The sequence below is a fragment of the Phaenicophaeus curvirostris genome, chromosome 1 (genome assembly GCF_032191515.1).
Source record: "Phaenicophaeus curvirostris isolate KB17595 chromosome 1, BPBGC_Pcur_1.0, whole genome shotgun sequence".
In the NCBI taxonomy this organism is placed as follows: Eukaryota; Metazoa; Chordata; class Aves; order Cuculiformes; family Cuculidae; genus Phaenicophaeus; species Phaenicophaeus curvirostris.
In genome coordinates, this window is record NC_091392.1 from 178238986 (window position 1) to 178253671 (window position 14686).

At 50.5% G+C, this 14686-nt stretch overlaps 1 protein-coding gene and 2 non-coding genes across 3 annotated transcripts; all 3 read right to left on the reverse strand.

Moving 5' to 3' along the window:
* Positions 1 to 6512: 6512 nt before the first annotated feature.
* Positions 6513 to 6648, reverse strand: LOC138716901 (small nucleolar RNA SNORA31). The gene has a single exon (XR_011336769.1). It is a non-coding gene; the product is annotated as a small nucleolar RNA SNORA31 (small nucleolar RNA).
* Positions 6649 to 7368: 720 nt separating this feature from the next.
* TPT1 (tumor protein, translationally-controlled 1) lies at positions 7369 to 12494 on the reverse strand. Its single transcript, XM_069881081.1, has 6 exons — positions 12346 to 12494; positions 11044 to 11117; positions 10421 to 10611; positions 9596 to 9701; positions 8953 to 9069; positions 7369 to 7600 (listed from the first exon to the last, which is right to left on the reverse strand). Exons 1-6 carry the CDS (start codon positions 12371 to 12373, stop codon positions 7598 to 7600), a joined length of 519 nt encoding a protein of 172 aa, XP_069737182.1. The 5' UTR covers positions 12374 to 12494; the 3' UTR covers positions 7369 to 7597.
* LOC138716900 (small nucleolar RNA SNORA31) lies at positions 7666 to 7795 on the reverse strand. Its single transcript, XR_011336768.1, has one exon. It is a non-coding gene; the product is annotated as a small nucleolar RNA SNORA31 (small nucleolar RNA).
* Positions 12495 to 14686: the final 2192 nt, after the last annotated feature.

Sequence of the window (14686 nt, forward strand, 5' to 3'; positions counted from 1 at the left end):
CAGGTTGGAAAAGACCTCTTGGATCATCGAGTCCAACCGTTCCTATCAAACACTAAACCATGCCCCTCAGCACCTCATCCACCCGTCCTTTAAACACCTCCAGGGAAGGTGAATCAACCACCTTCCTGGGCAGCCTCTGCCAGTGCCCAATCACCCTTTCCATGAAATTTTTTTCCCTAATGTCCAGCCTAAACCTCCCCCAGCAGAGCCTGAGGCCGTTTCCTCTCGCTCTGTCCCCTGTCGCTTGTGAGAAGAGGCCAGCACCCTCCTCTCTACAACCTCCTTTCAGGTAGTTACAGAGAGCAATAAGGTCTCCCCTCAGCCTCCTCCAGGCTAAACAACCCCAGCTCTCTCAGCCGCTCCTCATAAGGCCTGTTCTCCAGCCCCTTCACCAGCTTCGTTGCTCTTCTCTGGACTCGCTCCAGAGCCTCAACATCCTTCTCGTGGCGAGGGGCCCAGAACTGAATGCAGGATTCGAGGAGCGGTCTCACCAGTGCCGAGTACAGAGGGAGAATAACCTCCCTGGACCTGCTGGTCACGCCGTTTCTGATACAAGCCAAGATGCCATTGGCCTTCTTGGCCACCTGGGCACACTGCTGGCTCATGTTCAGTCGGCTGTCAACCAACACCCCCAGGTCCCTCTCCTCTGGGCAGCTTTCTAGACAGACTTCTCCTAGTCTGTAGAGAGGCTGCTGTGGGGGCAGGCAGGACTGCACAAGGAATAGGAGCAGAAAATGCCAAGCATGAATAGTAGCTGTGGGCCAACAAAGAGCGATGCGGCTACAAGGCCTCTGCTGCTGACACCACACCTTTTGACACAGGGCTTGTAGGGGGATCGGTGCTCGTTAGCTGTTTTGGTCCCAGTGGGTGAGAGAGCTGGCACTGTTTAGCCTGGAGAAGAGGAGGCTGAGGGGAGACCTCATTGCTCTCTATAACTACCTGAAAGGAGGTTGTGGAGAGGAGGGTGCTGGCCTCTTCTCCCAAGTGATAGGGGACAGGACGAGAGGGAATGGCCTCAAGCTCCACCAGGGTGGACATTAGGAAAAAATTTCATGGAAAGGGTCATCAGGCACTGGCAGAGGCTGCCCAGGGAGGTGGTTGAGTCACCTTCCCTGGAGGTGTTTAAGGGACAGATGAACGAGGTGCTGAGGGACATGGTTTAGTGATTGATAGGAATGGTTGGACTTGACAGTCCAGTGGGTCCTTTCCAACCTAGTGATTCTATGAGTCTGTGATTCCAGAAGAGCTCAGTGCCCAGTGCTACAGCAGGTGCCCTAAAGGTTCACATCTCCTGACAAGCTCAAGTAGGTCAAACTCTTCCAACTCCAGCTCTCATCAAATGCAAACATTTTGGAGTTCATCGCCTTTTGGGATAGGGAATTGGTAAATATCTTTGTATGGAGAGCTCTCGGCACCCATAAGGCAGAGGGGGCAGTGAATGCAGGTGCCATTGAGCGTCGCTTTGGCAGATTCAAGCCCCAGCAGCTGAACTTGCAGCAACCCTGTTCTGCCCAGTTCAGCAAATCTCAGCACAAGGAGCTGCTCGGTGCTGGTGTTAGGAGCGCCTCGGCCAAAATGTGTCCCTGGGAGGACAGCAGCCAGCGGAGAGGAGCAACACAGGGGGTTTGAGCTTTTAGAGCTGGTGAATCTGCAGTCAGAGGCAAATAAATGGGAAAATGGGGAATCTGCAGTATTTCAGCCTTGAAAGGAAGGGAACGACTTCTTTCAGCTCTTCTCTGTTAGCTGGTTTTACCATCGCAGCTCATTCTTGACAGTAGGATTTCCACAGGGGCTTGAGCACCTCCAAGAGGCAGAGGAGGCTTTAAGCAGCTGCAAGACAGATGATAAGCAAGTACCCAGAACCACTGGAACAGGCAAAGGCAAAGCTTTGACTAAAAGCAATGAAGGAAACAATGGAGAGTCCTTCTTCAGCCACCTGGGCCTGTGCCTGCACCTGTTCAGCCGTCCCCAACACCATGACAGCACCGGGGGAGGGAAATGAGACCAACCTGCCCTGCACTTCGCTGGTTTAAGGTCTGGATTTTTCCCTACAGAGCTCACATAGAAGTCTGTGTGGATTTCTGAAAACGCTTCCTCCACCACCCAGCCAAGCCCAGCCCTGGGAAGAGGCTATTTATACTCCAGTGATGGGGGCAGCTGCAAGCAGCAAGGACTGCATCCACGTGGGGTCCACCAGCCCAGGATTTTCCTCCTGCATGTCCTTCCTAAAGCTGCCTTTGGGAGTAAAATAAACTAATTTTACTCCTCCAGCAACCCCTTTAAACACCTTTTTATGGGCAGCTGGGCCAGGTGCCAGCAGCTGCAGGCGCTTTATGGCTGCAGGAGGCAGAGAAATCCACCTCCCTGCCTCGCGTGGAGGGGCTGAGTGTGCCCAGCTCAGGTGCAGACACAGCTGGAGGCAGAGATGAACCTCAGCATTTGAACCATATTCCAGAAGCACCAGCAGGGTTTTCCTAGCCGAGCATCCGTAAGGAGGAGGGAGGCAGCAGCCAGCTCTACGTAGCCTTTTCTAAACTACTCTATTACAAAAAAATAGGGAAATTAATTCTTAAATCCTCTCTGGACATCAATTTTTCTGGAGATTCCCTGTAAAAATCAAACAGCTGCACAGCTTTGGCAGGGCTGCTGGTGTGCCTGAACCTTGCTGAGAGTGGAAGAGGTTGCCCTCCAAAATGCCAACAGCACTTTCTCCCAGCTCTGCTGGTCACGGACAGGGAGGAGACCCCAAGCTCTTAGTTCCCAGGATAGCAAGAGGGCTGTGGAGAAATGAACTGCTCATCCTTTTTCTCACCGCGCTCAGCCTCTGCCTCGCTGGTGGGGCTGGCATCACCAAAATAGTCTAAAAAGGCCTCCGAGCATCAGCGTGAGGGTGCTTTGGGTCTTCTCTGCCTGAAGTGGAAGGGGAAGAATGCAGCTTCAATGGCCCAAAACACCCAACAGCTACAAGCAGCCTCAAAAACATCCTGCCGTGCTCTTGCATCACACGTAGAGGGTTACCAGTATTTGCTGGCACCAAAACCAGCTCTCCCAGGCCCCCAACCCTGGCCACAGCCACTTGGCTGTGATTTTATACAACACCATGGCTGTGCTCCTGGCAATGGATTTTGTGCTGTTTATGGCAAGGATTTTCAGACTAGGGTTTTTTTTTCCTTCTACCAAGACATTTATCTCCAAACTAACTGAACACTTTGTTTAACTGCTGCTTTCCCGTTGCGGGGCTAGCGGCGATGTGGAGATTTACTTGCCGGCTGCTGCAGGGCAAAACATCTTAGTTTACAACAACAGCCGCATCGCAGGGAAGTGGCTGCAGAGCAGGAACACAGCTGGAGGTCCTTGGGAGCAGAGGGAGGCATCTTGCCTGCTCCAATCCAGCAGCAGCGTGCGAGAAAGCAGAGGTGCTTTGATGCAGATACTATTGCGGTTTAATAAAAACATCCTCCCTAGACGGCCGCCACTGAAACCACCACCAGGACTGCAGCGGGCTGGCCTGAGCCAGCTCAGGAGACTCGTTAAGGAAAGGAAGCAAGTTGCAGCTTTTTTTTCCTGTATCTTTTTTTTTTAAAAAAAAAAAACAACTAATTTTACTCCTCCAGTAACAACCATGTCCTAAGCTTACAGCAAGTCATAGACTCATAGAATCACCAGGTTGGAAAAGACCCACTGGATCATCGAGTCCAACCATTCCCATCAATCACCTCAGCACCTCGTCCACCCATGCCTTAAACACCTCCAGGGAAGGTGAATCAACCACCTCCCTGGGCAGCCTGTTCCAGTGCCCAATGACCCTTTCCATGAAATATTTTTTCCTGATGTCCAGCCTGAACCTCCCCTGGCGGAGCTTGAGGCCATTTCCTCTTGTCCTGTCCCCTGTCACATGGGAGAAGAGGCCAGAACCCTCCTCTCCACAACCTTTCAGGTAGAAAGCAATAAGTCCCCCCTGTCCTTGAGCTTTAACCACGTGAAAAAGAAAAGAAACCAAAACCACACAACCAAAACTTGTTTCCTACAACCACTCATTTAGAAGGTTCCCATGCAGCCCCCTCCTGGTGCATGAGGCTCCAGCACTCACCCCCTGCTCAGGCTGAATGGGGAAAACCAAGGGATGGAGCTGGGTTGGCTCAGCCGGGTACCTAAGACTGGGACAATTGGGGTCTCCAGCTCCTGATGGCTCCACCAGCAGCTCTCCCAGATGTTCTTTCCACTGCATGAACAACTCCAAACCTGCACCCTTTCTCCTCAAAGCAGGCGACCACGGACGCTGAGCTGCTGCAGCAGTGGTTGGATGTTAACAGTACAGCCAGCGGCCCATGGGAGGTGGGATTTTTTGACAGCACTTGGCTGAACTCCTGCACAGGCTGTAGGGTGGAGACACTGCTTTGAGAGGGCAAAAGAGAGAGGATTTGTAGATCCAGCTTGGGGAGCAGAACCGTGAGACATTTAGAGGCAACAGCAGGGTGACAGCAAGAAGTCAAGGAGACCATAGGACACCTGCCCAGCACTGCAGCTGCCTCTTCCTGCCCCAAGACATCACTCCCTTAAACAAAAAAGTACAAAACTAAAGAGGGAGGAGGGTTTTTTCCCCCTTCCTTCTTCAGCAGCCGCCTTGGGGTGGGTGCAGGGCTGAGTTCCTGAGCAGGCAAAGGAAAGGTTCCTGCCCACTGCTTAACGCACTCGCACTCGGGGAGGCTCAGACGAAAAGCTATTTGGATCCTGCCCAGCTCCACAGCCCTTCCAGCCATGGAAAATATCTTCCCAGGAAGGCGAGGCACAAGCCTGATAAGCACACGTTTTAAAACAAGATGCGGACAGGTTTTAAAGCAGCACCAGGGTGATTTGTTATGATGGGGGAGATTTTTATCAGTTTAGCAGCTCCAAAGGTGCAGCGTTACAGCTGTGTGAAACCTTCCCTTCTCAAATCACTTCAGCTTTTCAGCCCATAAAAAACAGCTGCTTGAAAAAAACGGGGCCAGAAGAGGAAGAACTGGGCTATGAGGAAATACGTCAACTTCATTTCCAACTCAAAGAGTTTCATCACGGACTGTGGACAAGGGCGTGGACCAGCCACGGGCCTCCCACTTCCCAGCATGTCGCAATTCCCAAGGCAAGGAGCTAGATCCTGACTTTCCCTCAGCTCCTTCCCACTGCAGGCACAGCAGCAGCTGCTGCTTGTCACCACCACGGTCTTTCCCTGCCATCAAGTGGGGTTTAACCTCTTCTCCCTGGTGCATTGCAAGCTTAACACCACAGAGCAGCAAGACTAGCCCTTTCCCCTGAGAAACTGAGGGCTGCAACGCATTTTTGGGAAGCGCGATACAGCCAACAGCAAAACCACTTCTCTTGCAGCTTTCTGCAGAGATGAACAGAACTCGATCCTGCATCTCAAGAGCCTTTGAACCGACACCTTCCTGCACCAGGCTGAAGGGGGACCTGCCCTCAGAGGCTCCACCACGCAAAAAGCACAGGGAATTGATAGGAGTGTGTCAGCCACCAGTTAGACACGCTTGCGCACACCAATTAAATAGCCCAATCGGCCTGGAGTATGTACAGGAGGGCACACAATTTGCCCTAAGCATCCAACCCCCCTGCAAGCTCATTGGGCTTTTAAAGCACCTGCTTTGCAAAGCACACCTCATCGCTTGTACTCAGCTGCCACACAGCAACACACTCCAGGTTTGTGCGCGGGGCTCCAAGCCCCGGCACAGGGAAGAGCTCTTGTTTTCACTAGCACATCCCAGCTCCGCTCAGTTTTAAACACTTAAACTCACTGGAAGCAGGAGCTGGAGATAGTAGGGGCTGCATGGCCACACGAGTGCTGCCCTACCCCTACCAAGCAGCACGTGTCTCAAACTAAGCCAAGTGCTCACTCTCCCTTTCCTCTAAGGCTCCCAGTTTTTAACAAGGATGCAATGAGAAGGATAAAATAACATCCTCACCCAGCTCCATTAAACAAACACTCTCCAAGGAGGGGGACAACTGCCTCACAGCAACTTTATTTAGGCCTCCCTGCCTTTTAGCCCACTGGGTGAAGGCAGGGGAGCATCAATTTACATTGCTCAGATTACACCAAAGCTGCACCCCAGCCAGAAGCGCAGCTGGCCCAGGCTTCTTTCTTGGGAAAGCTAAAGGAAAATATGTATGCAAATGAAGCTCCCACAGAACTGAAAGAGGGTGTTTAAAGCAGACGAGATAACTGGGACAGGCTCTTCTCCCACCTCCAGAGGCTGTATCTCATGCCTCCCAGCCCACTGTCACTTCTATCTTGCCCCTGCAGAAACCTCCCTCCACCTTAGCCCTCAGGCACCAGGGGCCAAAGGTGCTGAAGCGGAGCTCTGAGGCGTTACAGACCAACAGTGAGTGGGTGGTTTCAGGCACCTCAACCTCCTCTAACACTTAGCGACCTGCAGCCTAAGGTGACAACCCTGGCCAGGGATGCAGCCAGGTGAGCAGCAGCAACACAGCCCCCCCTGCTGCAGCTGGGGCTCCGTGAAGGGGTTTGTGCTCCTTTATTCAATCCACGCTGCCAGCAGGCCAGGCAGGTAGAAAGCGCAAGGAACCTGTTACTGTAGCATCTCAGCAAGAACCAGAGAAGCAATGGCGGTTTGCTCCAGGTCTGTCAAACAGATGCATTTCCCAACAAGGAAAACAGCAGGAACAGAAGAGATAAATACTTAGGTCAGTCTCAAGCCTAGACTTGCGCCTGCTTTGTAACGCACCTAGGGCAGGGCTAGGCCCTTACATTTCTCTCCCCAAGGAGAGGGCAAATACAGGGAAAACCTACACCCCACAGCCTGACCAAGTCCTAGTTAACCTGCTTCTCAACAGCAGAGAAATACAGAGCAGCCAGTACTGCAGCCAGGCTGTGTTAGAAAATGTAACAATCCCACCCGCCATGAAGTTCTTGCTACCTGCGCTCAGAGTGCTGGTATCGGACTAGTGCTCCATCCACCCTCCTGCCTCCATCCTGAAGCGAGGCCTCCAGCTGAGGGCAGACTCAAGTATCCCTGCCTGACAAAGCAGCTCAGCCAGCACTCAGCTCAAGCAGCACATATTCCTTCTGTTGAGTTTAATTTATCTTGGTATCTTCTGGAGAAAGATGTGTCTGTGCAATCGTGGAGGATGAGGAAGGTCCACTCCACTACGATGACACTTCTTAAGCTTTGCCTTGCTCCCCTCAGCCTGCTCCTGCACTCCAGTGCTGCAGGCAGGAACTGCACAATGTCCGGAGACAGTGAAGTCGCAGTGCACTAGGATCAGGCTCTACTACTGACACCTCCAAATCCTCAGACAAACATCTTGCTGCAACCTCTCCTGCAAGAAACACATTAGACCAAGAGGCATCACCCAGAATGGGTTTAAATGAGTTTTATTTTAGACAACCTACATGACAGATGTTTGATTTTTATCTTTTTTTAAAACAATGCCTCCACTCCAAATCAGGGTCAAAAGAAGTGAATAAAGCTCAAGATGACATCAGTCCAGTTGTTAAGACATTGCCAATTCCTGGTGTTGTGCCGATGAAGAAGAAACAGCAGCCAGCTATGAAGACAGGTGATCCGAAACCAGACTGTTTGATTTGTTACTGAAACAAGAGTAGCAAGTGTTAGTTCAAGGTCATGACAGTCAGCGTAAGCTTCTCTATCTTTTTTGTGTATTCCTCAATTCAATCTGAGCTGCCACAGGCAGGCAGGCGGAAAGCGCAAGGAAGTTATTTTTGCATCTTAGTGCAAACCAGAGAGCAACAGGACACATGCTCGTGGTCTATCAGAGGATGCTGAGCATTTCCATAACCCTACAGAGCAACTGGTATCAGCTGCTGGGCAAGCCAGACAGGAGTCTCACTCAGTTTTTGCTGGACACAAAGTTTCAGATTTCCTCTCAAATAAGAGCACACCCTAAACAAGCACTAAAGCCAACAACACAAACACTGTCACTCACAAGGGCCGTACCAACAAGCTGCAACACCTTCCTACTCTCTACACCACCTTGAAAAGGGTGGAGTTACCCAAATGGCACATTCTAAACATCTATCCAAGCAGGGGACACACGGATGTCTTTGTTCAGGGGTGGCACCTTCCCACTATCCCAGGACAGCCACTGCCCTACAGCCAACCTGCGGGAGGTGCTGCACCTGCTTTGGCCAACAAAGGGGTTCCTTTAGCTGGGCTACTGCTCCACATTAGTTGGTTCATCTCAACATGACTTGCAGACCAGAGAGTCTGCTTGTAAGAGGCTTTAGAGATAAATTTAACTGGCTATAAACAGACTTCATAAATCCACAATGACTGGGCAAGCAACTGATGATCCTACAACTGCTAGTCTGCAGGGAATTCCACAGGACTCAAAAAAAACAACCTAAGTGTTGGGATCCAAATACTGCTTTGTTGCAACCACATTTCAACACAGAGGAGGTAAAGACAACAGAATCTGCCTGAGCTGGGAGTTTCCAGCTAGACTAAGACTAACTCAGTCAAGTATTACAGTGTTCCCAAATTTAGGGCAGTATTTACACAGACAGTTCTTGCATAATAAAATAAGGGCATCAGATTAAGTGAAAGATGGAGCATAATCATGTAAAACACTTCAGAACTAACCCCCAGAAGAGGGATCCAAAGGAGTGCTCCATTTCAGAGGACATCATCTTTAATCTAACAGTTTAAAACCATTACTAATTACACACATCTCCAATTACACACATCTCACCAAGGAAATTCCTTCTGCATTTCCTGGGCATTAAGTCACCATGAATCACTGCAGTAAAATACGCCTGAACAGTACACAAGTGAAGTTTCAGCCACTTTGTAGGATATAAAGCAGCTATTAGGCTGTACTTAGGCGAACTTCAAGTTTTTAAACTGGCAGCTACTCTTCAACTTTAATGGAAAAACAACAGAACAACTGAGAGAGCTAATCATGTAGTTGGTCAGTACTTACACATTTCTCAATTTCTAAGCCGTCCTTAAAGAAAATCATATATGGGGTCACACCATCCTCACGGAAATCCAGGAGAGCCACCATACCATCCGGGTTCATGTTCTCTCCTACAAAGAACTTCAGAGAAATGTGTTACTGAGACATTCCATGAGCTACTACCAGGAGGAGAAAGTCCCTTTTTATGCAAGAAAGCTATACCACCTCCAAGTCCAGTTTAAAGGCCTCTCTGACCAGCTGCAGGAATTCTGCTTTCTGCAACTTCTCTTTTCTAGTACTACATAACTTTACTCTTCCATTTCTTGCAGTGTGGTAAGACACAGCAGGGGCCAAAGAGACCTCCCCCCCTCCCTTTCCAGTATAACCCAGTATATATAACCAGTACTAAATGGTGATAGCTACAAATGCAACTACAAGTGTTGCAAGGCAAAATGAGATCCCAAAATTCTGAGGAGCCTTCTTTTGCTATTTCTCCCCCTTGCCTCTTAGGAGCCTCTAGTGCTCTCAGAGAAGGGCAAGTATAATGTCCTCACAACAGGAATCCTCAAAAACTCTCAACAAGCTAGTTCAGCAGATTAACCCATTGCAGCTTGTATCACTGCAACATTGCTCTAAGGAGATGCAACATTGCTGTAAGTCTCATTACCTGGTAGTTTTTGAAGTTTGCAAGGATGTGTTTGATTTGTTCTGCAGCCCCTGTCATGAAGGGCTTTACTCTCTCTGGCTTGTGCTCCTCAAGTCTGGCTTTGATTCTGAAAGGCAAAAAAAGCAAGCTCTAACAACATGTTCTAGCCCAGTAACTTCACTGTGCAGCATCCCTCTTCAGCAGAATTACCAGCAGTCAAACTGTTTCACTTCACTCCCTTTCCCCCTCACCCTCTCAAACATCCATATTTTAACTTACTTTTGCTATTTAATTATAAAAACAGTGCCCACTGCTCATATCAAGTTCATTTTACTTCAAGGCCACTGGCAGACAAAAATGAGCAAACCATTTCCACAGCACCAAGAGTATTATCCATCAGTATCAGAGAAAATGTTTTCACTTTTAATACTAACCCACTAGACTATAATCAACTGCATTTTTGCCTTGAATTAGCAAAAGTTCCAGCCACAGACACTGGTTTTGAACATTCAAACTGGCAAGTTCGGAAAGCTTCCTGGAGGTTTCTTTACTGCCCCACACCCTCCCACATGAATATCTGACAGAGGAATCCAAAGGAAAACAACAAGGCTACAAATAACACCCAAAACACATGACCAGGTCCTCTACCTCAGCCAAGATAAACTTAGATATTCCAGTACCAACGGTTTAGAGTTCCGGTTTTGCCAAGACATTATTGAAGTTCACAGTCTGGCACCTGTACCAGAACTAACATCTAGTAGGAATAAAGTTCAACATCGTGTTTAAGGTCTGAATGACGTAACAATTTCACAATCTCGTTTAAAGAAAAAGTCTACCAACACTTACGCTTTCATGTAGTCCTTGATGTACTTCTTGTAGGACTCTTTTGTGAAGCTGGTCTCCTGAAGGTGGTGGTTTATTACTATATCAACACCAGTTATGACCGTGGCTTCTGTTCCCTCTCCCTCAGGACCTTCAGCAGAGGCATTGCCACCAATTAGAGAGTCATCAATTTGACCCTCTGTCCTGGTGACCATCTAGATTCAGAGACATCAAAAAACTTAACGGCTCTGCAAAAACCTTAACGCCAGCACTCTTACGCATCTACAACCTGACAGCAGGGTGTGATCTCAGAGCCACAGTTAAGTGTAAGGAATGTGAGTGACTGCAGCCTGAGCACAGATTTCTTAGGCTGGTCTCCTCTCCTGGTGCCTGACCATGGCTCCATTAAACCACCAGCACTGCCCTCCTCCTCTCACCAGCTGGACCTGCCCCGGTGACAGGTACCAGTGTCCCCCAGCACCCAGGTAACCAGCCCCCCTCTCCCCAATCCCTGTGGCCTGCCCCGTGCAGTGACCTGGGCCCCATATCCACCCATATTCATGTCCGCAGCAGCTGGGTGGCCCCAAGTCCCCGCAACAGCACCAGCCTCCCCTTATACCCTCCCCCGGCATGGGCATAACACTCACCTTCCCCTCCACTTCCAGGCACAGGCCGTTCGCCACTTCCTGGATCTTGTAGATGTCTGAGAACATCTCATCCTCTGCAGAGGAAAAGACACATACACAGGCAGTGTCAGCCACCACCCTCTGCCTGTCCTCACTGCCCTGCTTCCCTCCATCCTGCCTGGCCCCACAGCCTCACCCCAGGCTGTCCCTGTCACCTTCTGCCTCAGAGAATCACTACATTAGAAAACATCCTTGATATCACCGAGTCCAACCCACCCTGTGCAATGCTACATCATATGCCTGAGCACCTCATCTACCTGTCTTTTAAATATATCCAGGGATGGTGACCCAACCACCTCCCTGGGCAGCCTGTTCCAGTGCCAGAAAACCCTTTCAGTGAAGACATTTTCCTAATGTCCAGTTGGAATCTCCCCTGGTGCAACTTGAGGCCATTCCCTCTTGCCTTATTGCTTGTTACTTGGGAGAGAAAAACAACACCTGTCTTGCTACAACTTCCTTTCAGGTAACTGTAGAGGGCAATAAGGTCTCCCCTCAGCCTCCTTTTCACCAGATTGAACAGCCCCAGTTCACCCAGCTGCCTCTTGCAAGGGTTTTTCTCCAGCCCCTTCCAAAGGGCTAAACGTCTTTAAGGAGGCTCTAAGTGCCTAGGAAGCAACAGTCACACACTGCTGCCCCACACCAGCCAGCCAGAAGCTTAATTCCAAAGAAAAGGAGTATTTTTTCACAATATCATAGGCCGGTCTGGGTTGGAAAGGACCTTAAAGATCATCTAGTTCCAACCCCCATGCCATGGGCAGGGACATCTGCTGGATCAGGTGGCTTGAACACCTTGAACACCTTCAGAGAGGGAGCATCCACATCTTCCTCGGGCAACCCCTGCCTCGCCGCCCTCATTGTGAGGAATTTCTTCCCCATGCCTAACCTAAACCTTCCCTCCCCCAGCGAAAAGCCATTCCCCTCGTCCCACCCCCACAAGCCTCTGTGAGCAACCCCTCCCCAGCGTTCTAGCAGCCCCCTTCGGACACTGGAAGGTCGCTAGAAGGTCTCCTCGGAGCCTCCTCTTCTCCAGGCCGAACCGCCGCGGCCCCGGCGGCCTCTCCTCGTCCGGGAGGCGCTTCTCCCTCGGCTGAGCTTCCCTCGCAGGACGCTGTGAGAGCCCGAGAGCGAAAAGAATCTCTTCCCCCACCCCACCCCCCCCGGCACATGCGCGGCGCCGCCAGGCCCGGGCAGGCCCCAAGGCCGCGCCCGGCGCCCCCCCCCCGGGCCCCCCCCCCTCCCCAGCCCGCTCCCCGCCGCCCTTACGGCTGATGCAGTCCCGGTAGATGATCATGGCGGCGGCGGGGAGGGAGGGGGAGCCGGGCGGCGGCGGCTGCGCGGGTCCCTGCGCTGCGACCCGAGAGCGGCGGGAGCGGGGCGGAAAGGGCCGCGTCAGCGCCGGCCGCGCCTCATATAGCCGGGGGGAGCGCGCGTGCGCAGCGCCGCCCACAGCCCCCCCCGCGGGGAGAGGGACCGGGAACCGGGGGGGGGGGGGGGGAGTGTGAGAGAGGGAGGGGGCGGGAAAGGGAGGGGGTGAGGGGGGGGTGAGTGTGTGTGAGTGTGAGAGCATTTGGGAGTGTGTGTGAATGAGCGTGAGTGGGGGGGTGCAAGTGTCTGTGTGAGTGTGAGTGTGTTAGAGTGTGAGTGGAGTGTGTGTGTCAGTGTATGCATGAGTGTGTTAGAGTTTGAGTGTGAGTGTGAGTGTGAGTGTGTGAGTGTCAGTGTATGCATGAGTGTTAGAGTCTGAGTGTGAGTGTGAGAGTGTGTGAGTGTCAGTGTATGTGTGAGTGTGTTAGAGTTTGAGTTTGAGTGTGAGTGTGTCAGTGTATGCGTGAGTGTGTTAGAGTGTGAGTGTGAGAGTGTGTGTGTCAGTGTATGTGTGTGTTAGAGTGAGTGTGTGTGTCAGTGTATGAGAGTGTGAGTGTGAGAGTGTGAGAGTGTGAGTGTCAGTGTATGCATGAGTGTGTTAGAGTTTGAGTGTGTCAGTGTATGCATGAGTGTTAGAGTCTGAGTGTGAGAGTGTGTGAGTGTGTATGCGTGTGTTAGAGTTTGAGTGAGAGTGTGTGAGTGTGAGTGTGAGTGTCAGTGTATGCGTGAGTGTGTGAGAGTTTGAGTGTGTGAGTTTCAGTGTATGCGTGAGTGTGTTAGAGTGTGAGAGTGTCAGTGTATGCGTGAGAGTGTGTTAGAGTGTGAGTGTGAGAGTGTGTGAGTGTCAGTGTATGTGTGTGTTAGAGTGCGTGTGTGTGTCAGTGTATGAGAGTGTGAGTGTGAGAGTGAGAGTGTGAGAGTGTCAGTGTATGCATGAGTGTGTTAGAGTTTGAGTGTGTCAGTGTATGTGTGAGAGTGTGTTAGAGTGTGAGTGTGAGAGTGTGTGTGTCAGTGTATGCATGAGTGTTAGAGTCTGAGTGTGAGAGTGTGTGAGTGTCTGTGTATGCGTGAGTGTGTTAGAGTTTGAGTGAGAGTGTGTGAGTGTGAGAGTGTGAGTGTCAGTGTATGCGTGAGTGTGTGAGAGTTTGAGTGTGTGAGTTTCAGTGTATGCGTGAGTGTGTTAGAGTGTGAGAGTGTCAGTGTATGCGTGAGAGTGTGTTAGAGTGTGAGTGTGAGAGTGTGTGAGTGTCAGTGTATGCGTGTGTGTTAGAGTGTGAGAGTGTGTGAGTGTCAGTGTATGTGTGTGTGTTAGAGTGTGAGTGTGAGAGTGTGTGAGTGTCAGTGTATGTGTGTGTTAGAGTGCGTGTGTGTGTCAGTGTATGAGAGTGAGTGTGAGAGTGAGAGTGTGAGAGTGTCAGTGTATGCATGAGTGTGTTAGAGTTTGAGTGTGTCAGTGTATGTGTGAGAGTGTGTTAGAGTGTGAGTGTGAGAGTGTGTGTGTCAGTGTATGCATGAGTGTTAGAGTCTGAGTGTGAGAGTGTGTGAGTGTCTGTGTATGCGTGAGTGTGTTAGAGTTTGAGTGAGAGTGTGTGAGTGTGAGAGTGTGAGTGTCAGTGTATGTGTGAGTTTGAGTGTGTGAGTTTCAGTGTATGCGTGAGTGTGTTAGAGTGTGAGAGTGTCAGTGTATGCGTGAGTGTGTTAGAGTGAGTGTGAGAGTGTGTGAGTGTCAGTGTATGCATGAGTGTGTTAGAGTTTGAGTGTGAGTGTCAGTGTATGTGTGAGTGTGTTAGAGTGTGAGTGTGAGTGTGTGTGTCAGTGTATGTGTGAGAGTGTGAGTGTGAGAGTGTGAGAGTGTCAGTGTATGCATGAGTGTGTTAGAGTTTGAGTGTGAGTGTCAGTGTATGTGTGAGAGTGTGTTAGAGTGTGAGTGTGTGTGTCAGTGTATGCATGAGTGTGTTAGAGTTTGAGTGTGAGTGTGTGAGTGTCAGTGTATGCATGAGTGTTTGAGTGTGAGTGTGAGTGTGTGAGTGTCAGTGTATGCATGAGTTAGAGTCTGAGTGTGAGTGTGAGAGTGTGTGAGTGTCTGTGTATGCATGAGTGTGTTAGAGTTTGAGTGTGAGTGAGTGTGAGAGTGTGTGAGTGTCAGTGTATGCGTGAGTGTGTTAGAGTTTGAGTCTGAGTGTGAGAGTGAGTGTCAGTGTATGCGTGAGAGTGTTAGAGTATGAGTGTGAGAGTGTGT

Bases quoted from the DNA above. Each gene is read 5' to 3' on its own strand.
- TPT1 (XM_069881081.1), bottom strand. From the start codon at position 12,373: ATGATCATCTACCGGGACTGCATCAGCC. The intron at 11,118-12,345 runs GTAAGGGCGGCG...TTTCCTCTGCAG, and splicing joins CTACCGGGACTGCATCAGCC to AGGATGAGATGTTCTCAGAC. The intron at 10,612-11,043 runs GTGAGTGTTATG...CTCTGAATCTAG, and splicing joins GCCTGGAAGTGGAGGGGAAG to ATGGTCACCAGGACAGAGGG.